At 44.9% G+C, this 25,801-nt stretch overlaps 1 protein-coding gene across 1 annotated transcript in view; it reads left to right on the top strand.

Moving 5' to 3' along the window:
- The first annotated feature begins 22,881 nt into the window (after positions 1 to 22,881).
- DEGS2 (delta 4-desaturase, sphingolipid 2) overlaps positions 22,882 to 25,801 on the top strand; it is a 71,857-nt gene continuing 68,937 nt past the window's right edge. Inside the window, exon 1 of the mRNA XM_086937787.1 lies at positions 22,882 to 23,061. Coding sequence (XP_086793913.1) covers positions 22,974 to 23,061 — 88 coding nt within the window. The 5' untranslated portion in view covers positions 22,882 to 22,973. The remainder of the gene's footprint in view (positions 23,062 to 25,801) is intronic.

Genomic DNA, 25,801 nt, shown 5'->3' with positions numbered 1-25,801 from the left:
ATTTGAGTAACGTTAGTGTTGAACCCCCTATCCCCATGGTCTGGTCTGACCACTGTTTGGTGATAATGACCATACCTCTCAGTACTGACTCCAACTTACAACCCGCCCAGCAAGTCCTGAAAAGACCATGGAGGAAGCTTAGTCTTGAAGACTTCCATGCACTCCTCACAAAGAACCCCCTCAACCGAGCGAGGACCCTGACCGAAACTATGACCAGTTTTGCGAGTGGATCAGTAAAGCCTTGGACACCCTGATACCAGCTAAATGGATCAAGGCACGCTCCCATGAATCTAGTCCTTGGTTCAACGAAGCGCTCTCCTTGCAACAAAAAAAAAGAGTGCAAAAAAGCCGAACGAAGATGGAGGAGAGACTATGATCCGACACTCAAGGCCCTCTATGTCCAATTACAAAAAAGCTACCATCGCAATATTTGCAGGACTCGAACGGAGTATTACACCACTGAGATTAAGAATAGTGACAATGCCTCTCAAACCATTTTTAGGATATTAAAAGAGCTCAGTGCCAAGAAATCGATAAACAACTCCAGTACGTCTTCCGCATTCTGTGACAACATGGCGTCTTTCTTCATCGACAAAATCAAGAAAATTTATAGTACCTTTCCAGCGACTCCTCACCTTATTTCTTCAGCCGACCCGAATAGGCCCAATCTTTCCGATATCTCAGCACTCAGCTAAGAAGATTTCCTTAAAATCTGCCATAAAATCAAGTCAGGTTCACCTGCAGATCCCCTGAAGTCCGAACTATTTAGAGAGTCAGATTGGACGGTCCTGGGCCCTCTTAGGGACATGGTAAACCTGTCCTTCTCCACGGCTATTTTACCCACAAGATGGAAGCAAGCCTGGGTGACTCCCATCATACAAAAACCCACGCTAGACCCTACCCAAAGATTTTAGACCTATATCACTCCTCCCCTGGCCAGCAAAAGTAGTGGAAGCCCATGTTAATTCTCTCATCTGCATTTACTACTCTCCGCCCCCAGGTGGATTGCACGCCTTGAAACATGCAATTTGAGGAAATTAGCAAAAGTACGGAAGCCAGAGCCCATACATTGGCTTATGATGAATCAGAAAAACAACGTATCTACTCGCTGATCGAGGAAGACATCACCCCCACCACCACCAGTCGCAATAAGGAGCAATGCATTAAACAGTTACTTTACTTATCCAAACGTCACATCAACCAAAAGCTCCACGCGAGCACATTACTCCGATACCACCGGGCACTCAGAATCCCACGTGGATTACGCATAGCTTTGAAGCCGTCTCTCTGCAAAAATTCGAAAACTTTTCTTGAAAAATGGAACGGAATATTGAACAAATGTAGTCTTGACCTAATACTATTGATCGTTGAAGAATTGGCTGGAATACTCAAAGAGTTGGAAGTTGAGATCAAAGAAATTGATAACGAAATGAAAAAGTTGCTCACACCTGAGGAAATGACGTCAACCCTAGATGACATCAAAAACACACTCGAGAGACATCAAAAAGAAATCAATGAGCGCAAAGTTAGAAAGTTCCGCCGGGACACGCTTGATTACAAGCTTGATGAAGTCTACTCCTGGGCTGATGTCTACGCCCAAAAGACGACGCAACAAACCATTCAACACCCAGACTGACACATCGTCTTCTGACTCCGATACTACCGGCCGCACATCTAGAAAACCTACCACTGGTACTAGACCAACACCCAATAATGAAAGAGCCAGTACGTCAGCAACCAGCCAAGAACAAACCCCAACGAGTCATTTTTTAGAGGTGGACACGGACGAACTCGAAGACTCAGGCGGAGCCAGGCGAAAAGAAAAAGAAAAGAGCCCACCCAACACCCGGAGCACGGTCGCCAAGAAGGACCTGAAACCAAAAAAGACAGTCTAGTGATTAATATTTCAGACACTCACATCTCTACCTACGAAATGAACCTACTTGAACGAGGCACATCGTTCATTCCAACTACCACCACTAACTTGTTGGAACTCGAAGTTAGCACTTTCAAGTTCACTAGAAAGTTAAGACTACGGCATTTCTTTGATAATGTATTACCCGTTACAACTAGCACAAGAGAGGATGAACTCAAAGGTTTACGACCCCCCAGCACTTATCAAGCCCCGAGCAGCCACAAATGTATTGACCTTTTCGAAACCCTAGTGCGCAATGACCTACAGAAGATCAATTACAAAGCACCAAGGAGAGCCTTTAACCTTACCAACAAAGATCGCAATACGCTCAAATCTCTGGCTAACAACCCAAAGATAAAATGTGCCAAGGCCAATAAGGGAGGCGAGTTAGTAATTTTGAACGCTAGTATGTACACACAAAAACTACTGGAACACATACAGGACACCATGACCTATATGGCACTTGACAAAAATCCTACTTTGGAGTTTCAGAATATCCTCAAAGAGATTGTCAATCGAGCTCACCAGGCTGGTACTATCGAAGAACGAACCAAAAACTACCTGTTATTTGAACATCCAAGAAGTCCCACTATTCACATGTGTCCCAAAATACATAAGAACCTTATGGACCCACCCTTTAGACCGATCGTGTCTACGAAGGGATCTATACACGAGACCACAGGCAAACTGCTTGATAAGTATCTGCAACCTCTCATTGTCAAAACAGAAAGCTATATCAAAGACACCACTGAATTCCTAGTGAAACTATCAGCCATCGAAGTCCACAATTCACAACCACTGATTCTCTGCACCGCAGACGTGAGCTCACTCTACACGTCGATACCACACCTTGGTGGCATTGAAGCAATTGAACAGATCCTGCTTAACAGCGAGATAAACACAGCCATGCAGGCCTTTCTTATGGAACTTATGATTTTCATTCTCTACCACAGTTACTTTAAGCTAGACAACCAATGGTTTTTACAGCTATCCGGAATGGCGATGGGAAACTGCGCTGCCCCAACGTATGCGAATGTATACATGGAGAACTTTGAAAAACAATACATATACACCAATTCCAAGTTCAAAGACCATGCTAAGATGTACGTCGGGTACATAGATGATCTGTTCTTTATGTGGTCCGACACTAAAGATTCACTGAACCAACTACTTACAGAAGTCAACATGAAGGATCCACGAATAAAAATGGCAAATCAGTGACACTGAGATTTCTTTTCTTGATGTCCACATTAAGATCACACCAGAGGGATTAATTACTGATCTACACAGGAAAAGCACAGATCGCAATAATACCTTGCACTTTTCTAGCTTCCACCAAGGGTCCTTGAAGCAACACCTGCCATTTTCACAAATGCTGCGTGTTAAACGCATTGTCTCTGATGAACTCACATATGCTATGCGCATTAATGAAATGCGTGAACGATTCCACAACAGAGGATATCCTGAGCACACCTTGAGTGAAGCCCAAACCCGAGTTGATCAAATCACCAGAAAAGACAGCCTTTTGAAATCAGATAAGAAGAAAGAACAACGTATGGTGTTAGTCTCCAAATTCTCCACTGCTAGCCCTGCATACAAAAAGATCATATGGAGATACTGGCCCATCTTACAAATGGAACCTGATTTTCGGGGCATTTTTGAAAAACCACCTCTTTTTGCTCACACCAGAAGTAGGAATATCAAAGAGATCCTCTCTAAACCAACGGAAACTACCACACAACACCGTGGAACCCAACCTTGTCTCAATTGCAACCACTGCAATAGTGTCATCAAAGGCAATAATATCCAGCATCCAATGAAAGGCCACAATATAAAGCTTCAAGTTGACGCTACCTGCGATTCCATGAACCTGATTTACGCACTGAAATGTCCCTGTGAGAAGTTGTACATTGGTAAAACTGAACACAAAATAAAAACTCGCCTCAACGAGCATAAGTCCAACATCAGGTTGAAAGTTGAGAAATCCAACGTCACTATGCATTTTGCTGAGTCACGCCATACTATTGCACAACTGAAATTCATTGTACTTGAAATTCTAACTAAACGTGAAGGCATTGACAATCACAAACTTTTGTTAAAAAGAGAATTAGAATGGATCTATTGGTTACAGACTTTGAAACCACACGGCCTTAATGACCGTATTGAATACAGTTGTTACCTGTAACGCCTATAAATGACTTATTGTTTTGATTATGCTTCTGTTTAAGTAATACCAGTAACTGTTTTTTACCATTGGCTCCCCTTCACTTAACCCTCGCTATAATCCGCGCGTCACTTTCACCACACTCCAAGATGGCCGCCCCTGTACCGTCCCGGTATTAGTCCCTTGTCTATTTTTAGTGTCTTATCCCGCGTCATACCAACGCGTTATATTAAACAGCTCTCACTCACTCACACTCCCTGCAGCGTCTTCTACCACCGTATGGACGGCAAGCTCTGCCACCCGACACTATGAAGTAAGTCCCCGCTCTCGCGCCTTCACCCTACCTAGCTCGCTGCTGAGATGCGCGTCACTTGTAACTGCACGCGTTAATCTTCCTTTCACAACCCCCACCCTCACGTAGCATACCGAGCACTAGTTAGTTCACCTGTACTACCCGGTGTCACACTACCTCACTTAGAGCACAAGTAAGACTGGAACTCCGACTCGTTGTACACCCGCTGACCCAGTCCACTCTGCCTTCCTCCACAGCGCTCCGTGACCAAGGGCCCCCCCGCACGAAATGCATTGGAGATTAATGTTCATAGAATTACCTGTATGTATTTACGCCGTCATTTGATATGCAACTAATATCAAACTGAATACATTTGCTGAATAAAAGCATCAAACGTTCAAACATGTTATGAATCAATTCATTGATCGCCCCCGGAGTGCCTAATCAGGGGATGTATTGGCAGATTCCTGCATACACTACCTATCTCATATCTTATTCTAGGCAATTTATACTATCTCTAAAAGGCTCGGATAGCGAATGTGTCAAACATAATCCCTCATGTAGGAGAAGTCATCCCTCATGCCCTTGTGGCTTCGCCCTGCCGATTCCTTCCCTACTACCGTCCCTTACTAAAGTCAAAACCCAACAAATCAGAGTGGGCCAGCTGAATGTCAGATCTATGCAGAAACATTACTCGGAAATTCATGAGTTACTTTCCAACTACTCCTTAGATATTCTATTTCTGACAGAGACTTGGCTTCAAGACTATATGAACTCACTCATTAACCTCGCCACCCCTATGGGGTATACAGGGTATACGCTGAATAGGCACTCTAGGGCAGGAGGGGTAGCAATAATGGTTAAATCCTACTTTACTTGCCATCTATCGAGATTAGAAATCAAGGATAGTGAATGAGCACGCTTCAATATTAAGATTAATTCTCAACTTAGCCTCGTGGGTCTTTTGATATACAGGCCCCCGGGAGCAAGCATGAGCTTCACAACCTTGCTCCTAGAACATATATGCTCTCTGATTACCGAAACTGCAAATTTCACCATCATAGGAGACTTGAACATTCACTTTGATCTCACTTCTGACACTAAGATCAAGACCTTGCTAGCCGATCTCGCTGCCCTCCAGCTCGGCCAACTTGTGAGTGGTCCTACACACAGCGGTGGGCATCTCTTAGATCCCATCTTTTCGAATTTGAGTAACGTTAGTGTTGAACCCCCTATCCCCATGGTCTGGTCTGACCACTGTTTGGTGATAATGACCATACCTCTCAGTACTGACTCCAACTTACAACCCGCCCAGCAAGTCCTGAAAAGACCATGGAGGAAGCTTAGTCTTGAAGACTTCCATGCACTCCTCACAAAGAACCCCCTCAACCGAGCGAGGACCCTGACCGAAACTATGACCAGTTTTGCGAGTGGATCAGTAAAGCCTTGGACACCCTGATACCAGCTAAATGGATCAAGGCACGCTCCCATGAATCTAGTCCTTGGTTCAACGAAGCGCTCTCCTTGCAACAAAAAAAAGAGTGCAAAAAAGACGAACGAAGATGGAGGAGAGACTATGATCCGACACTCAAGGCCCTCTATGTCCAATTACAAAAAAGCTACCATCGCAATATTTGCAGGACTCGAACGGAGTATTACACCACTGAGATTAAGAATAGTGACAATGCCTCTCAAACCATTTTTAGGATATTAAAAGAGCTCAGTGCCAAGAAATCGATAAACAACTCCAGTACGTCTTCCGCATTCTGTGACCACATGGCGTCTTTCTTCATCGACAAAATCAAGAAAATTTATAGTACCTTTCCAGCGACTCCTCACCTTATTTCTTCAGCCGACCCGAATAGGCCCAATCTTTCCGATATCTCAGCACTCAGCTAAGAAGATTTCCTTAAAATCTGCCATAAAATCAAGTCAGGTTCACCTGCAGATCCCCTGAAGCCCGAACTATTTAGAGAGTCAGATTGGACGGTCCTGGGCCCTCTTAGGGACATGGTAAACCTGTCCTTCTCCACGGCTATTTTACCCACAAGATGGAAGCAAGCCTGGGTGACTCCCATCATACAAAAACCCACGCTAGACCCTACCCAAAGATTTTAGACCTATATCACTCCTCCCCTGGCCAGCAAAAGTAGTGGAAGCCCATGTTAATTCCATTCTGACTAACTATTTGAATTCCAATTCCACTCTGGACAGGTCCCAACAGGGTTTCCGCGCTGGCCACAGCACCAAGACAGCTCTCTTAAGTTTGACAGAACATCTCCGTACCATATTAGATTCTGGAGGGACGGCAGCACTGATTCTTTTAGATCTCAGTGCTGCCTTCGATACGGTGTCACAAGAGATTTTGCTGTCGAGGCTGGAGGAGATAGGGATTACAGGGCAGGCTCTCAATTGGTTTAAAGCTTTCCTATCAGGCAGATCCTTCAGAGTTTCCCCCCCCCCCTTTTCTTTCTAAAGAGTACCCTATTGAGCAGGGTGTGCCCCAGGGGTCAGCTTTGAGCCCTACCCTGTTCAATGTCTATGTCCAACCCCTCAGAAAAGGGGGTGATGATGAACAGAGTGTCTGAATTAAGCAGACCACTCTTACCCAGTCCAAAGATCTGGGCTTGATCCATCACCGTTTTTTAGCTCACTGCACCATCCCAGCTCAGAACCTGGCTACATGCAAATTAGTCTGACCCTGGCCCAGTGCATCATGGGAAAAGGGCAGACCAAACTACCAAGCCAATTCTTATACTGGGAAGGAAACAAGCTTCCGGGGACCGGTTTCGGGCATTTCAGCCGTCTTCGGCCCGGCTTGCTTGAATCCTGATGGTGCAATGAGCAAGGGACTCACATCTGAGTATACCCTTCCACGCTTATGGTGGACAAAAACGATTCAGAAAAGGGGGTGGTGATGAACAGAGTGTCTGAATTAAGCAGACCACTCTTACCCAGTCCAAAGATCAGGGCTTGATCCATCACCGTTTTTTAGCTCACTGCACCATCCCAGCTCAGAACCTGGCTACATGCAAATTAGTCTATTTATAGTACCTTTCCAGCGACTCCTCACCTTATTTCTTCAGCCGACCCGAATAGGCCCAATCTTTCCGATATCTCAGCACTCAGCCAAGAAGATTTCCTTAAAATCTGCCATAAAATCAAGTCAGGTTCACCTGCAGATCCCCTGAAGCCCGAACTATTTAGAGAATCAGATTGGACGGTCCTGGGCCCTCTTAGGGACATGGTAAACCTGTCCTTCTCCACGGCTATGTTACCCACAAGATGGAAGCAAGCCTGGGTGACTCCCATCATAAAAAAAACCCACGCTAGACCCTACCCAAAAATTTTAGACCTATATCACTCCTCCCCTGGCCAGCAAAAGTAGTGGAAGCCCATGTTAATTCCATGCTGACCAACTATTTGACATCCAATTCCACTCTGGACAGGAACCAACAGGGTTTCCGCGCTGGCCACAGCACCAAGACAGCTCTCTTAAGTGTGACAGAACATCTCTGTACCATATTAGATTCTGGAGGGACGGCAGCACTGATTCTTTTAGATCTCAGTGCTGCCTTCGATACTGTGTCACAAGAGATTTTGCTGTCGAGGCTGGAGGAGATAGGGATTACAGGGCAGGTTCTCAATTGGTTTAAAGCTTTCCTATCAGGCAGATCCTTCAGAGTTTCCACCCCCCCTTTTCTTTCTAAAGAATACCCTATTGAGCAGGGTGTGCCCCAGGGGTCAGCTTTGAGCCCTACCCTGTTCAATGTCTACGTCCAACCCCTGGCAAAAGTAGCCAGGAGACATGGTCTCTCACTTGTGACTTACGCCGATGATACTACTAATAAACAAAAGGAGAGTAAGGGTATGACAATTCACTCTCTTACCCCTAAGGAATAATTACGTAAACAACTAAAGAGTGATCGAACAAAACACCACTTACAAGGGAGACTCTTGGCGTGGTAAGAAACAAACAGGGGGAGAAGGAAAACCAAAAGGAGGTTAAGTAAGAACCCTCACTCACCACCTAGTGGTGACATGCTTCATTACTGGGTTCCCACTGGAAAGACCTAGCGTCTTTCCAGTGTGCTACGACGCCTGTTATGCAGCGGAGCTGGTTGTTGTGAGTGTTGAGGGTGCAAACAGAAAAACCAAATTGTGCTAAGTGAGTGCAAATAATTAAAAAGTGCTTAGTTGTGACGGTAAACTATTTTATTCAAAGTCCAACCAGCACTGGTTAAAAACAATTTCGAGTGGAAACATAGGGTGGGTCTCAATAATTAAAGACACCTAGTCCACAAAGTGAAAGAAATGGTCGACTTGTTTCTGCTGTTGGTGAGCCCGAGTCGCTCAGCTTTCGTCAGGACCAAAGAGGTGTGATCCTCCGGTGGTATGCACGCACTAAGGTGCACCCAACCGTGAGGAGTAATATGTGAAAAAGTTAAAAATAAGGATAAATTGATCCAAAATACTTACGGCTTAAAGCCGATTACGACCCCTGCAGCAATTTGCTGGGGTCTGTACCTGTAAGAGAAATGTTATGTATTGTCAGCACAACATCATTACAGTGTTTCATTAACAATAAATCATGGTAATCCTTCACCACAGATAGCCCCCGGGTAGTGGAGTAAAAATCAACGGGCAGTATCATTATTTGTGCATAGTAAGGAGTCCTAGCAATTCGTGTTGTTATTTTATTATTAGAGACATAATGAGGAGTCCAAACAACTGATAGAAGGTATAAGGATCCTGTAAATTAAATCTATTTTTAATCCTTACCTACTAAAATCCTTCCCTATGCTTTTATTCGAATTCAAAAAGATGCTAGGGTTTTTTTTAAAAAATGGCTATTCTGCCAAAGGTGCAATTAATTTTGGAAAAACACAGCATGTCCAGATGCACTCCTACTCGAGGAGAGGAAACGTTGGCTAAGGGATTAGTACAGAAAGGTACAATCATTTGGAAGACTGGGAGGCAAACTCTAACTCACTTAAAGAGGACGACAGTCTCTCCTCATAGGCAAACGCGGTGGAGGGAAAGCTTCACATCGCGTATCTGAGGAGAGACATCCATAACGATTTGCATGATTTAAACGGTAGTAAACATCGCGTAGCCAGATGTCAAAAATGTCCGTGCGCCGCGCTAGTCTTTAATGATAATAGTAAGACATCCATAACGATTTGCATGATTAAAACGATAGTGAAATTCGCGTAGCCGGATGTCAGATATGTCCGTGCGCCGCGCTAGTTTTTAAGAAAACAGTGGAAAGCACTTACATTCACGCTGACGACTCCCAGCCTGGGACCTAATTAGTCAACACCGCGGCCCGGAAGAACGCCGAGTCTGCGCGGTGTGGAGTTACATTGTCAATGTTACGGTCACGTGAGGATCACATGACCTCGCATTGTGTCAAACAGTCCCTATGAGTTTAAGGGGCCTCGTCGATGTTGCAGTGTTGACTCGAATACCGAGCCTAAGAGGCTTCAATGATATTAAAGCAATAAAACAAATAGAGAAAGGGACTCAACCAAGTATTTACAAAATAAATACGAGATGATAGAAAGAGCTCGGCAACGTTGTATACATTGCTCTGATCATGTCAGAGAAGTTGTTCCTATCCAGTCGTGTTTTCTAAAATCCTCCTCTTGAAGTGAAATGATATGCTCTACATTTCGGGCAACCATGGTCTCTGTGTGGAACTTTGCTTGTCAATGAACCCCTTACCAGTGTTAAGTGTAGTCATATTTTAAGACCGGGGTGTACTGCCTCATTTATATTGCCCGCAGTAGAGGCCAAGGGGGGAGAGTGTATCAAGCGGAGGAAAACGAGGGCAGGCAGGCTATTCTAGTAATGTTGAAAGGCAGGTCATGGGTATGAAATGAAAAGGCATTTTCGCTGAGTATTAACTAACATGTGTTCACACTCAATGTTAGATCAAAGCTCCTAGTCCTAGTTTTATTTGTACCTGATCTTAATATAAATGTTTTGTATCATAGAGGTAAAAGAACCGGTTTTAATTACGGAGGAGTATTGGTTTACAGGTTATTAACACATTTAACGCCTCAATACAGAGCCCCACGGGATATCATCGTTTAGTCCATGTTTATGACTGGATAAACGGTGAATCCACCGTTGTTCTTTTTCGAAAAGAAGTCTTTCATCACCTTGAATTTGCTCCACCACAGTCCACCGCATGTCATTCGGTGTGTGATTGCTGGCAATAAAATGGTTCATAAGTTTCGTTGCATTACGTTTGCACCGAATACTACTGCGGTGCTCACAGATCCTTAACTTTACCCTTCTCGTGGTCATAGCAACATACTTTAAACCACAGGTGCAGATGATTAAGTATACCACGTTGCTGGTATTGCAGTTGGTATGCCTGCGTTGTTCCCATTGTTTGCCTGGTTCAAGATTCAAGAATTTCGAATGAGTTGTAAGAAGACAAATACTACAATTCCCACAAGGGAAATGACCCTTTATTGCTGGGAGCCCCCAGATTGATAAAACGGTAGGGTCAGGGTTAATTTGTTTTTTGGCCGGGCGTGTATGGACTAGTGCGTCCTTCAAACTGCTCGCTCTTCTGTAAGAAAAAATAGGTTTTTCCCACTTCAGTTTGTTGCTTGTCAAAATTTTCCAATTTTTCTGGATACATCGGCTCACCTTATTGGACATCGTGTTGTATGTTGTTACACACGTTAGTGGGATTTCTTGTATTTCATTCCTTGGAATGTTCACCAGCAGAGCATCTCTGTTTTGATTCTGGGCTCTCTTCCGACTCCTGTTGAGTATCCGCTTTGGATAATTGCGTGCTTCCAGCTTTTCTGTCAGTTCGTCAGCTTGTTGTCGGAAATCCGACTGATCACTACAATTTCTTCTAATACGAAGATATTGTCCGTAGGGGAGATTCTCCCGTAAGGGACGGGGATGGAAACTATAAACAACAACAGGTTGTTTTTCGTTGTTGGTTTATAGTACGTCTTCGTATGAAGCAGATGTTCTCTCTTATTGATGGATGATGTCAAGGAAAGTAATGCTATCCTTGGCATATTCATGCGTGAATCTCAAATGGGGGTCGCAGCTGTTGATCCAAGTGAAAAAAGGGGTCAGAGAAGCCTCATCTCCCTTCCATAACAGCAGGACATCGTCAATATAACGTTGCCATAAAACCATTCTGGAATTGAAAGGGTTTGTGTGATTCAAGATGAACTTCTTTTCAAAACTGTACACATACAACCCGGCCACCGAAGGGGCAAAAGTGCTGCCCATAGAGGTCCCTGTAGTTTGGAGATAGATCTGATTCTCATACTCAAAATAATTTCTCTTGAGTGCCAAGGTGGCGCAGTCCACCACAAAACCCTTCGGTACTGAGAAATTCCAATCAGTTTGTTCTAGAATCTCTGTCACTACCTTGATGGTATCGTCCTGTGGTATACAGGTATAGAGACTCTCGATGTCTAGAGTCACGAGAAAGGTAGGTTCTTCTGGTAATTCGATAGTCTTGAGCATAGCTAACAGACTTTTAGTGTCTTTGATATACGTCGCAGTCGACTGTATAATCGGTTTCAGAAAAAAGTCGCAATACTGCGAAAGAGGTTCCAGTAGCGAACCGATGCCAGACACTATTGGGCGTCCAGGAGGCGGTAGAATGTTCGTATGGGTTTTTGGCAGCGTGTAGAAATATGGTATCCTGCCATCCGATGATGTGAGGTAGTCTGTTTCTTGTTTGGACAACCATCCTTCGGATTCGGCCGTGGAAACCAGTTCCAGAATCTCATCCCGAAGATTCTCCGTAGGATCCACCATCAGGGCGGTGTAGTTGTTTGTGTTGTTCAATAATCGTCTGCATTCAGCATCATAAGCTGCTTTCTCCTGGATCACTATGCCCCCGCCTTTGTCGGCACTTTTTATCACTATGTTGGTGTTCTTTTTCAGTGATTGTATTGCTTGATGCTCAACAGCACTAAGATTTGTAAAGGTAGGAGGACTGGTAAATGCTTCAACTTCAGAAAGAACAGCCTGTTCGAAAGTCACAATCTCCGGTGGAGTGAGATGTATGGGGGGTGTAAAATTCGACTTAACTCTGAAAGGAGTGTCAGGTTTTATCAAATCTGTGTGCTTAGTGTCCTTACTCTTCTCAAAAAAACTTTTTAATCTAAGTTTTCTAAAGAACTCATTAAGTTCACAAAGTAACTTAAACTTGTCACATCGTGGGGTCGGGACGAAACCAAGGCCTTTTTCCAAGACAGATTTCTCAGCATCATTCAAGATGTGTGTCGACAAATTAGTTATTAAGCTTATCTGTTGCTTGGGCCTGCTCTCTGCTCCCCGGTTTTGCTTCGGGTGTTGTCCCCCACAGTCTCTGTTGGTTCCCAATGGACCTGGTTGGATCCCTTGCGCTTCCCCCGGCCTCGTCGGCCCTGGTCTAAAAAAGGCTGCCGAAAGGAATTTGCTTGGAATTGGGGTGGAGCAAAGTGTGGATTCCAATCCATCATTGGCGGTGTGGGAGCTTGAAAAGGATTATTTTGATAGGGCATCATGCCGGGATGTTGGAAAAAATTGGGCCATCCCTGGTGGAGAGGAGGGAAGGGTTGATTACCCCGTACTCGTCCACGGCCTCTGCCTCTATTGCCTCTCCTTGTGTTACCTCCGCTTGAGCCACTCATATTCGAATCAACCGAAGAATCAGAACTGTAGTCAGTTGTAGTCGGTTGGACATAGTCAGGACTCGAATATGGATAGACACGGGTGTATGACCACCTTTTGAGATCCTTCTGCAATTTCTGCGCCTTTGATTGGGCTAAATTCTCTTTGTACTCGTTTTGTTCCTTGTTGAGCTCTTCTAGCTTCTTCTTAAACCCCGTCAGTGTAGCTTTAAATTGGGATTCGGTGGTCTGAATTTCCAGAAGTAGAGTTTCAGAAAGCCGCAAAGCTGTTTTTATGATTAGTATGCCCCAGTCTCTAGTGCAGTGCCATGCTATCTGTGCCCATTCTTTTCGAAACACGGCATCATCTAAGAAGATTCTGGGAGCATTGGTCACAAGTAGTCCCTTTGGCGCTGCATTATTGTTAAGGTACTCTTTAATCATTGTGCCATGAAATATGGCTCTAATGCGACTTCTTTTAAGTTCTCCTAATTTGTCCCAATCTTCTGTTTGTGAGATGGTTTGGGCAAGTAAGGTGTGCCTTTTCATTTCATACCCATGACCTGCCTTTCAACATTACTAGAATACCCTGCCTGCCCTCGTTTTCCTTTGCTTGATACACTCTCTCCCTTGGCCTCTACTGCGGGCAATATAAATGAGGCAGTACACCCCGGTCCTAAAATATGACTACACTTAACACTGGTAAGGGGTTCATTGACAAGCAAAGTTCCACACAGAGACCATGGTTGCCCGAAATGTAGAGCATATCATTTCACTTCAAGAGGAGGCTTTTAGAAAGCACGACTGGATAGGAACAACTTCCCTGACATGATCAGAGCAATGTATACAACGTTGCCGAGCTCTTTCTATCATCTCGTATTTATTTTGTAAATACTTGGTTGAGTCCCTTTCTCTATTTGTTTTATTGATTTAATATCATCGAAGCCTCTTAGTCGTCAGCGTGAATGTAAGTGCTTTCCACTGTTTTCTTAAAAACTAGCGCGGCGCACGGACATATCTGACATCCGGCTACGCGAATTTCACTATCGTTTTAATCATGCAAATCGTTATGGATGTCTTACTATTATCATTAAAGACTAGCGCGGCGCACGGACATTTTTGACATCTGGCTACGCGATGTGTACTACCGTTTAAATCATGCAAATCGTTATGGATGTCTCTCCTCAGACACGCGACGTGAAGCTTTCCCTCCACCGCGTTTGCCTATGAGGAGAGACTGTCGTCCTCTTTAAGTGAGTTAGAGTTTGCCTCCCAGTCTTCCAAATGATCGTACCTTTCTGTACTAATCCCTTAGCCAACGTTTCCTCTCCTCGAGTAGGAGTGCATCTGGACATGCTGTGTTTCTCCAAAATTAATTGCACCTTTGGCAGAATAGCCATTTTTTTTTTTAAAACCCTAGCATCTTTTTGAATTCGAATAAAAGCATGGGGAAGGATTTTTGTAGATAAGGATTAAAAATAGATTTAATTTACAGGATCCTTATACCTTCTATCAGTTGTTTGGACTCCTCATTATGTCTCTAATAATAAAATAACAACACGAATTGCTAGGACTCCTTACTATGCACAAATAATGATACTGCCCGTTGATTTTTACTCCACTACCCGGGTGGCTATCTGTGGTGAAGGATTACCATGATTTATTGTTAATGAAACACTGTAATGATTTTGTGCTGACAATACATAACATTTCTCTTACAGGTACAGACCCCAGCAAATTGCTGCATGGGTCGTAATCGGCTTTAAGCCGTAAGTATTTTGGATCAATTTATCCTTATTTTTAACTTTTTCACATATTACTCCTCACGGTTGGGTGCACCTTAGTGCGTGCATACCACCGGAGGATTACACCTCTTTGGTCCTGACGAAAGCTGAGCGACTCGGGCTCACCAACAGCAGAAACATGTCGACCATTTCTTTCACTCTGTGGACTAGGTGTCTTTAATTATTGAGACCCACCCTATGTTTCCACTCGAAATTGTTTTTAACCAGTGCTGGTTGGACTTTGAATAAAATAGTTTACCGTCACAACTACGCACTTTTTAATTATTTGCACTCACTTAGCACAATTTGTTTTTTCTGTTTGCACCCTCAACACTCACAACAACCAGCTCCGCTGCAAAACAGGCGTCGTAGGACACTGGAAAGACGCTAGGTCTTTCCAGTGGGAACCCAGTGATGAAGCATGTCACCACTAGGTGGTGAGTGAGGGTTCTTACTTAACCTCCTTTTGGTTTTCCTTCTCCTCCTGTTTGTTTCTTACCACGTCAAGAGTCTCCCTTGTACGTGGTGTTTTGTTCGATCACTCTTTAGTTGTTTACGTAATTACGCCGATGATACCCAGCTGGTGGTGGCACTGGACAATGAAAGCGGTCTCAGCGCACAAAATTTCAAACAGACGCTTACTGACATCACCAGCTGGATGACGGATGACGGCGAACTATTTCCAACTAACGGAGGTGTTACTAGTGGGTAAAGAAACAACTGCCTGGGGGAACAGCTGGTGGCCAGAGACTCTCGGGCAACCTCCTGAGTGCAAAGACCATGTAAGAAACCTGGGAGTCTGGGTGGACGCTGCCCTGAACTTTACTCACCATACCAAAAAAGTGGCGGCTACCTGTGTTGGTATTTTACGCAATCTCAGACCGATTCTAAAGATTTTCGACCACCAAACCCGCCAACTAGTGGTGCAGCCAGCAATCCTGTCAAGGCTGGACTACGCCAGCTCCCTCTAGTTAGGGGCAAACGTAGCAGAGAAATCTAGACTCCAGCGAGTCCAGAACGCCGCCGCCAGAGCGCTGACCGGTCTCCCGCGTTACAAGTCAGTGTCCACTGTCCTTACGAAACTCCACTGGCTCCCCGTGGAAAAAAGGATTCACTATAAAACCCTTTGCTTTGCATTTAAAATCCTCAAAACTGCCTCCCCCCCCATGCTATGTCCACTTCTTACATCCTACATCCCCCGACGCATGCTGCGTTCAGAGGGACAGAACTTGGCAGTAGAACCCCGCTTTAAATTAGCAAGAATGGGCGGCCGCTCATTCACATACCTTGCTGCAAAACTCTGGAATGAACTTCCTATTCAAATCCGAAGAATTGAGGATCTACTACCCTTCAGGAAAGCCATAAAGACTCACCTCTTCTGTTAGTGTGCAATAGCTCTACTATGACAGCACAAACACCCCCTACCTGTGCAACTTCATGCAGCTAGCGCCGGGACGCCCCTTGGCTGGGGCAGCCGTGCGCGTAACAAGTTCATATAACATTAACATTAACATTATTACCATGCAATTCATTACCATTGAGGAATGGACTATCGAGTGTAACGTTTTCTTCCCTTACATGAGGGTTATTCACCAAGGCACTGGGTTTCATGTTGCCCTGAGGTTTGTTGATTATTTGGGGGTTTTCTTTGAAAAACATGTCTGGTATTAAAATACCATTTGATGTTTCTTCTTTATTAATGTTTCAAAGATTTTTGATCTTTTTGACACAGTGCTTCCATAGCCAGTTTCTAAAGTGGCTCCGCGTACTGGCGCTGAAGGTTTTACAGAAGAAACTGACGTCTGAGCGCCAGAGGGACTTATATGGCTCCACTGACATCATCACCGACCCCGTCCCTTGGCATGCAGAGGTTACTGAAAAATACCCTGATCCAGACTGGTGCCTGGGGAGAATTCAAAAGTTAATGAATATGCTGTTAGACTGTATCTCTACCGGATAATATGTTAAAGAATGTAAGTAACTTTAACAACACGTACAAATAGGCAATACATTTCTTTAAGAACAACCTTTTGCTACTCCGCTAGAAGTGGTGCATTTCCTGACATGCTCATCTTCCTGCGAGGGTTGCAACAGCACTTCATATATGCCACACAACAAATTTACATATGCTTTAATTTACCAAACTTGTACATTCTGTGAGCTGTAGTAGTATGCACTGCCTCCAATGGAAATACAGTACAAAGATATAGGAAGCCACACTTTCTAAATGAAAAGCTCAAGAATGCTCAAAGGATATTCAAATACACTAAGCCATCTAACATCCAATCCCCACCTATTGCTCTTCTCACACTCAAAGAAGGGACTTCAGCATAGGGAGGCTCCCTGCTCTTGCTGGGCGGCTATAGCGCCAGGGGCCAGCCCGAGAGAAACAGCGGCTGCCATGTACTCAGAAGCCTGTTGCGGTTTAATACTCCTGCTCGCAAGACTCAGACGTGCAGCATTAGCACAGGAGAGTATTTAGAATGTTTGTGCAGAACGCTACATACAGCAGCCATATTGAGTGTGAAAGTGAACACAACCTAACTATTGCATATAGAAAGACCAGTGACAGCTACTTCCGTTTTGGAAACTGCTAGATTGCTTCTGCTCTGATCTATCTTGCCTGCGAGTCCAAGAACACAAGATAAAACAATTTTCAGAATTTGCCAAGTACAAATAAATGGAAACAAATCAGCCTGCTCATTATACTAGCCATACTGGGAAATTCCCAGTTATTTTTATAGAGTTTAATGAAACAACAGAACTTTTCTAACATTAAAGAACTGATGCTTAGTGTAGCTGACTTAAAAAAACACAAGTTAAATCAAATGTAATGTGGCTGAATTAGAAGGCGGCATAAAAAAATGGAATGAGCATTTCTGATTGCTTTTCTGACCTAAAGTTGCTTCCCAGGATCCTGGCACCTATGTGGACATAATGATTGGGCGCTGAGAGAGACGGGGTCTCGGGGAGAAGCTGATACAGCACTTCCTGGTTATTTTATGTTGTTTTTTCAGCCGCTGTGGTGACCCCTTGCCCCGCCTTTCCCCATGCGCAGTCAATGATGGACGTAGCGAATGAAAAGTGTGAAGGTTAGATTAGCGGCGGGGTTGCAAAACATAATATTACAAGGACATGGGGTGCTATGGTCCCTCCGGCAGTCGGTGATTGGAAGGCAGATCTAGATTGGTGCCAGAGGGCAGAAGAAGCGGTCTATACAGCTAGAGGATGCCCCAAGAAGTGGGATAAAGTGTATGGGGATTGGAGAACCTACAAGCGTTAGAGACAGGGGAAAGGTACAGCCGTAAAAGTGTCTTGATAATAACCCTGGGTGTTGTGGGCATAACGGGGCTACGCGGAGGTCCTTGGAGTTGCGAACAAACTGCGTGGATCTCCAATGTTAGAAATGGGATTTCTGGTTGGCTAGGGCAAGTGCCTAAACCAGGTAGAAACCACCACTCTAGTCAGGGCAAGGGAGTTACTCGCTGAAGATAACTCCTGCTCACCCCCTTGGTAGCTTGGCACGAGCAGTCAGGCTTATCCCAGAGGCAATGTGTAAAGCGTTTGCACACAGCAGCAACACACTAAGAACACTACAAAATGTGCATGCATGGTTTTCTGAAGGATTACCCAGATGGCAAGGAAGAGGAGGAGGGCAGCCCGGGGATGGCGTAGTACAGGTAAGTAGTTTTAATTTACTTTTAAGTAATGTAGAATTGTTTGTTAATATAAGGGGGTGGAGGCGGGGCTGGCCAACTCCGCTCCGTTATGGAGATTTGCCTTCTCCGCAAAATGCGGAGGAGGTAAATCTCTGCACACTCCGTGGGCGGAGCGGAGTTCTCCACCTGGGCTTACTTGATAATCTGTGTGGATCATATATGATATGGGGAACTGTGATGCCAAAGACGAATACACATGTGATTGTGATTATACCACTCAGAGCGATATGTGAAGTCTGTTGTTTATCAATAAAAAAAAATGTTTTAAAAAGTGGGACGGCATAATAAAAAAACAAAAGATACAGAACGGAGCACGAAACCAACAAAAACAATAGTAGCCTGAATGAATAGTTACGCACTACAGTGGAATTATACCAGAAGTTAGGCGCTGCTCTGTGGGAGGAAACAAATGAGCACAAGGTAGGACAAAGAGGAAAGATTGCCCACTAGCAAGCAAGCATTATTAAAGGACAATTGAAGAAACAAATAGAAAGGCAATGGCTGGGTAGGGTGACCAACCGTCCGTAAATTTCACGGACAGTCCGTAATTTCGGCCGTCTGTCCGTTGTCCGTGAAGGAATCTTTAACGGATGCCATTTGTCCGTCATTTTAACAGGGCACCGGTTGCTCCACACTAAAGCCGGCACAACTTGCACCCACCTCTTTTCTTCACTCCGATGCTGCACCAAAGCTCCTCAGGTGCCCCGCAGCATTGGAGCGGCACAGCGGGGTGGCTACCCTCACACCTCCAGCCCTTGATGACCTGTTAAGAGGTGCTTCGAAGGTGACTGAGAGGGAGGGGCTGCAGCTTCAGGAGCAGCGACATCTATTCACATGCAAACAGCCCTGAATGTGTCATGTCTCTGCTATTTAGAGGGGGGCTCACACGTTCCATTTCTACCCAGGGCCCAAAACATCCGAGACTCGGACAGATTACACCCCTGATTACACCGAGGCAGCACGTGGTTCTCTTCACAGAGCTTAATTACTGTCACTAAATTGTAAGCAAACCTCGGTTCTTCAAACATGCAGTCTATAATATAAGAAAATAAAGAAATGGCACAATCACACCCACACTGATTAACAAAGTATGGAGGACAATCAGTTCAATCAGTTCTCTTAGAGTATCTCCTGTAAGTACTGTACATCACAGTGGGGAATGGCATTTTGGACAGAGAGCCTGTCTTCTCGTTGTCTTGTGCAGGAGAGGAGCCCAAGATGTTACTAGAATACTGCATGCCCACCCCTGTGTTCCCTCTCCTGTGATGGCTCCTGCCCTCCCCTCAGTGATGGCTCCTGTCCCCCCATGTTGTGGCTCCAGTCCACCCCCGCCTGTGATGGCCCCTGTCCCCCCATGTGGTGGCTCCAGTCCACCCCCGCCTGTGATGGCTCCTGTCCCCCCCTGTGGTGGATCCTGTCTCCGCCCTGGGTGGCTTCCGTCCCAGTCCTGGAATGGCTCCTGCAGCGAGGGTGAAGTTCTTGACGGGCCTCTTCTCAAAAGGGCTCAGCTCAAAATTAATATGGAAAGGTCGGCGAGTAAGTAAGTGAAGGGATGGGTGAATGGCTGGATGAATTACTGAAAGGGTGACTGGATGAATGAAAGATTGAATAAATGGCTAATGAGAGAGGATGGATGGATTGATGAGTGAGGGGAAGGATGGAGAGAAAATGTAAATAGCTGGATGTATGGGTGGAAGGGTAGCTGGATGATGGATGAGGGGAAAGATGGATGAGGGGAAGGATGATGGATGAGGAGAAGGATGGATGGATGGATGGATGGAGGGGAAGGATGGATGGATGGAGGGGGAGGATGGATGGATGGAGGGGAAGGATGGATGGACGAGGGGAAGGATGGATGGATGGAGTGGATGGATGAGGGGAAGGATAAATGGATGGGATGGATGGATGGGTGAGGGGAAGGATGGATGATGGATGAAAGGAAGGATGGATGAGGGGAAGGATCGATGGATGAGGGGAAGGATCGATAGATGAGGGGAATGATGGATGGATGAGGGGAAGGATGGATGGATGAGGGGATGGATGGATGAGGGGAAGGATGGATGGGTGAGGGGATGGATGGATGGATGAGGGGATGGATGGATGGATGAGGGGATGGATGGATGGATGAGGGGATGGATGGATGGATGAGGGGAAGGATCGATAGATGAGGGGAATGATGGATGGATGAGGGGAAGGATGGATGGATGAGGGGATGGATGGATGAGGGGAAGGATGGATGGGTGAGGGGATGGATGGATGGATGAGGGGATGGGTGAGGGGATGGATGGATGGATGAGGGGATGGATGGATGGATGAGGGGATGGATGGATGAGGGGATGGATGGATGGATGAGGGGATGGATAGAGGGGAAGGATGGATGGATGGGTGGGTGAAAGGATGGATGGATGGATGGATGATGAGGGAAGGATGGATGATGAGGGGAAGGATGGATGGATGGATGATGAGAGGATGGATGGATGATGAGGGGGTGGGTGAAAGGATGGATGATGAGGGGAAGGGTGGATGGATGGATGATGAGGGGAAAGGATGGATGGATGATGAGGGAAAAGGATGGATGGATGATGAGGGAAAAGGATGGATGGATGATGAGGGGAAGGATTGATGATGAGGGGAAGGACGGATGGATGATGGGTGGGTGAAAGGATGAATGGATGGAGAGTCAGTGGGTGAAAGGATAAATGGATGATGAGTGGGTGGGTGAAAGGATGGATGGATGATGAGTGGGTGGGTGAAAGGATGGATGGATGAGTGGGTAGGTGAAAGGATGGATGGATGAGTGCGTAGGTGAAAGGATGGCTGCATGAGTGGGTGGGTGGGTGGATAGTGGGTGGGTGAAAGGATGGATCAGTGGATTGGATGGTGGGTGGGTGAAAGGATGGATGAGTGGGTGGGTGGATGGTGGGTGGGTGGATGGTTGGGTGGATGATGGTTGGGTAGGTGGATGAGTGAAATGATGGATGGATTGATGGATTGATAAGTGCAAGGGTGAATGAATGGACGTATGAGTGAAAGGGTGGATGTAAGGATGGACAAAAGGATGAATAGATGTGTGAAGGAGTGAAATGATAGATGGATGAGTGATAGAATCAATCGATGGATTCATGAGTGGATGAGTAGATGGATGGATGGATGGGTGGGTGGATGGATGGATTGAAGGAAGGATGGCTAAGTGAAATGGTCGATGGAGAGAGAAAGGGAGGATGGATGGATGACTAAAATAGTGGATGGGTGGAAGGATTAGTGAGTGAAAGGATGGCTGGATTGGTGAAAGGGTAAATGGCTGAATGGATGAGTGAATGGATGGATGGGATAAAGAGTGGATGGATAAGTGTACAGATGGATAGGGTGAAATGGTGGATGGATGGATGGATGGATAATGGAGATGAGTGAAAGGATGGATGAGGGGATGGATGAAGGGATGGATGAGTGAAATGATAGATGGAAGGATACATGATGGATAGGTTTGCAAACGGTTGAATATGTTTGGAAATGGCTGGGCTTACTTATATACTATTGCACGACCTCTGATGTGTCTGTAAAACGTATCTATTGTCCTGAATTTTGACCTCCTGTCCTGAATTTGTGTCCTGAATTTTGACCCTTTGTCCTGAATTTTTACACTCACCGTCCTGAATTTGCACCAATGCCAGTTGGTCACCCTATGGCTGGGCTGTAAGCCCACAGTGTGAATACAGCATTTCTCGAAGAGACAGCGCATGCGCTGCCTAGGATCGACCAAAAAAAAATGTAACACAGGTAAAAAAAACATAACTTCAGGCAGTGCTTTAAGTTGGCCGGTACTGAGTACCTACTTGCACTACTTTAATTTGGAAGAGAGAGTACCTGCAATTTTCATCACTGCTGCAATGCATTTGATGAGAGAGTACCGGCACTTCTCAAGAGCAAACAGGTACTCTGAATAGTGAGTACAGGTACTCACTATTCTATTGTACACCTTATGTGTTTCCATTTAGAGTACTGGCTACAGGTAAGAATGAAAGATAAACAATTTCAGGCGTAATGGCAGTCATCACATGTAGTGCCCAGTCAGGCAGAAGTAGTGCACCTTTACGTTTTTGCCCTTTATGTGTTTACAATTCTGTATTTCCGTTCTAAGACCCTGTAACGCAAAGAAAACAATGGTAACTGCGGAAGTACTTGCGAGTTCATCAGGAAGGCACCTCGGAGAGTTTGGTTGTTTGATCCCGGTGGTCTCCGTCCATCTCGCGAGGGGTGTGTCGGGTTCAGGGTTGCGTCAGGTTCAGTGGTGCATCGCCTTCTCGTGGCTGCCGTGCTTGGCTGGGGTAGGCGGCTTCGGAGCGGGGCGGGAGGCTGGCTGCCCCACCCAGAGGTGTCTCGAAAGGTCATATAAAGCCCTCCCTGGGCCGGCAGTCAGCCCTAAGGCGAGCAGGAGAGTGGTTGAGACGGCCATGGGCGGTAGCAGCACAGGCGCCCGGGAGGACTTCGAGTGGGTGTGCACCGACCAGCCACACACCCAGAGGAGGAAAGCGATCCTGGGTAGGAGGCAGAGCTTTACACGGCGCTGCGTCGCTTCGTTTTATTCAGCTTCTATTATGGCCGTATTGTTGCGATTTTTCTTTAACTATTCACAACAATTGTTGATGCAAATATTGTGTTTTAGGTATTTTCTTCTTGGGAAAGGTGGTCCTCAACTGTGTTCGTCGTTCCGTTATCCTCGGATAAACAGACATAACGAGCCCTGAGATGCTCACTCACTTGAGGTGTAGCTGCAAATAGTGCGGCTGGTGCAGTGGCACCGGTGTCTAGGGTTGTAAGATCCCACCGCACTTCGTCTTGGCTGCGCTTTAGTGTCCACCCGGGGATTTTTTTTTGGGTGAGGATTCATTAGGATGAATGAAACCTGTGTTACGCCAATGTGTGCTTGTTTAGAATTTTTGGTAAGACGCTCGTAGACGCATTTTTAGATCAATATTATTTTTCTCAGCATACCTACTTGGCTGTTTGTTGCTTATCAAACTCGGTCAGTGTTGAGAGAAAGTGCACGAAAGCTTAATTTAACATATAAATTGTGCAACAGACGTTACGTATGATATTGAGAGGAATTTAATAAAAGTGATAGTTTCTAAAGACGGCTTTTTACTACGCAATTATTGAACCACGTGGCAAGTCAGTTCTCACGTGTAACTATTTGTTGCATAGGTTGGTGCATACGTGCTAACATTTTAGAAGAAGAAAGTAGAATTAACACAAATAATCTGGAGAATGTTTTTCCTCGGTTGATTGCCTTATAATGAAGCAGTGGCAATTTCAGGTGTGAGACAGCCAAAATACTTTTACCTTAAAAAAAAACGGAAGTCTCGCCAGAATCGGGTTTTAGCACGTATTCGCTCTCTAGATCGAACGACTTACAGTATATTAAAAGCCGTACGCTTTCGTCGTGTACATGCTGAACTGGTGCTTTCGAGCGGAATGAAAGGAAATTAAGTCGCAGTAAAATAAGGTAACTGCCCAGGAACAGACAATTTGGTCAAGCGAGCAAGCTGGGATTGATCCCCAATGTTCCTTGTGCAATTCATCCACTAGATGTGTATCTTTTTCCTATGTTGCATCCGATTTTAATACTTGGGGGCATATTTACAAGCCCCTTGCGCCACTTCGGCGTCACTTTTTCCATTTTAAAAATGACGCAAAGGTGGCGCAAGCTGCTTGTAAAGCTGCCCCTTAATCTTTAATTCTCATAGATATATCGTGAGGGACACTGTTAAATGAATGCGCATTACATGTTAATTCTGGCGCATATATTTTAATACACTTCTAGAAAATGAGCCTATCTGGCTGGAGCATTCAGTGCACACCCGCCTCTAGCAGTTTTGCAGTAATTGACTCTTGATAGACTACAAGTACCAGAATGCAGAATGCTGGCTAAGTGGCACAACCTGTGATGCTGCGTTTATAGGTGCGCACGTGGTATTCTCCATTGCCTGCCGTGTTAATCAATATATTCTCCTTGTAAAACTTCTTATATTTGTAGTTATTGATTCAACTTTATTTATATCCCCATGCAATACGATTTGCTGTGCGTACCTGATGAAACTTGTGACAGTTTCTATGCTATTCCGAGGCTCTTAGCGGTGTAGCATGCCTCGTGGTTCTGTAGTTACAATTACTGTGGTCTTTTAGGCGCTTTGTTTTGGATGGAACCGCCCGGTCTAGTCAGCTGTCGGGAAAGGTGTATTAATAATAAGCAATAAACGTACAGAGATTTCTTCAGTAAGTTTCGGCTACCTCGTAAAATCTAGTACTATTCCTGTAAATCTCTGTAAAACAAACTCAAGATGGGGTTTTATTTCAATTCCCTCAAACCTTCGGATTTCCTGAGCTGTGTTTATCTATTCTCTGCTGCATCAGTACTTTAATGCAGCGGTCCTGACCTCACCTGATGGCGCAGATAGCATTAACAACGCCCTCCCTGACACAATGAGAAACCACGCGCATCTTATGTTACTTTTATAACACTCTTTTTTTTTACACCTAAAGACCTGCATAGATTCAAGCTGCTGGATTCCCCGAAGTGTTGGTCTTGCTCCCATGAAAGCAGTGATTTTCTGCATATGTATTTTCACTGTCGTAATTAAAGCTTTGTGGCTTCGTATATGGTCCAAATGTAATGACATTTTAACTACCAATGTACCTTTTGATGTTTTGCATATTTTCATAGGTAGTTCCTCTAAGGTCCGGAATGTGCACAGTAATGTGGGTAAATGTATTGATTTACTTTTAGCCATTTCCTTTCAGATTATTACTACTAATTGGAAGGACACCTCAAAAATTATTTTCAAGCTAGGTGGAAATTGCCTTGTCAGTCATAGGCTTGATCGAGCTTATGCCTCCTCTACGTCTTTGTTCATAAAAAAGACTTGTTGTGGTTACCATTAACATCTTTTCTCTCAAGTTGTGCCATTTGAATATATTTATATAGGATACTATTAGGCTACTTATTTTTTTTAAAGCTTTGTATCTGTTTATCGCTCCTCCTATTATTCTTTCCTTTGTTGTTCTCCTCCCCCTCGCTCCCCCTTTCTCTTCCTCTTTATTTAAAGCTTAAACTTGCATTTACTCTTAGTATAGATTGTATCTGTTGAGGATGCTTTTTATGTTCTCGTTGCCTTACGCATTTTACCTTAACGCTCATTTTCTAATTTCAAAGCATGTATTGATGTTTTACTTTGTTTATTACCTCAATAAAGCATTCTAAACTCAAAAAAGAAACCACGAG

The sequence above is a fragment of the Lissotriton vulgaris genome, chromosome 9 (genome assembly GCF_964263255.1).
Source record: "Lissotriton vulgaris chromosome 9, aLisVul1.2, whole genome shotgun sequence".
NCBI classification, from domain to species: domain Eukaryota; kingdom Metazoa; phylum Chordata; class Amphibia; order Caudata; family Salamandridae; genus Lissotriton; species Lissotriton vulgaris.
This window is presented reverse-complemented; position numbering and strand designations above follow the sequence as displayed.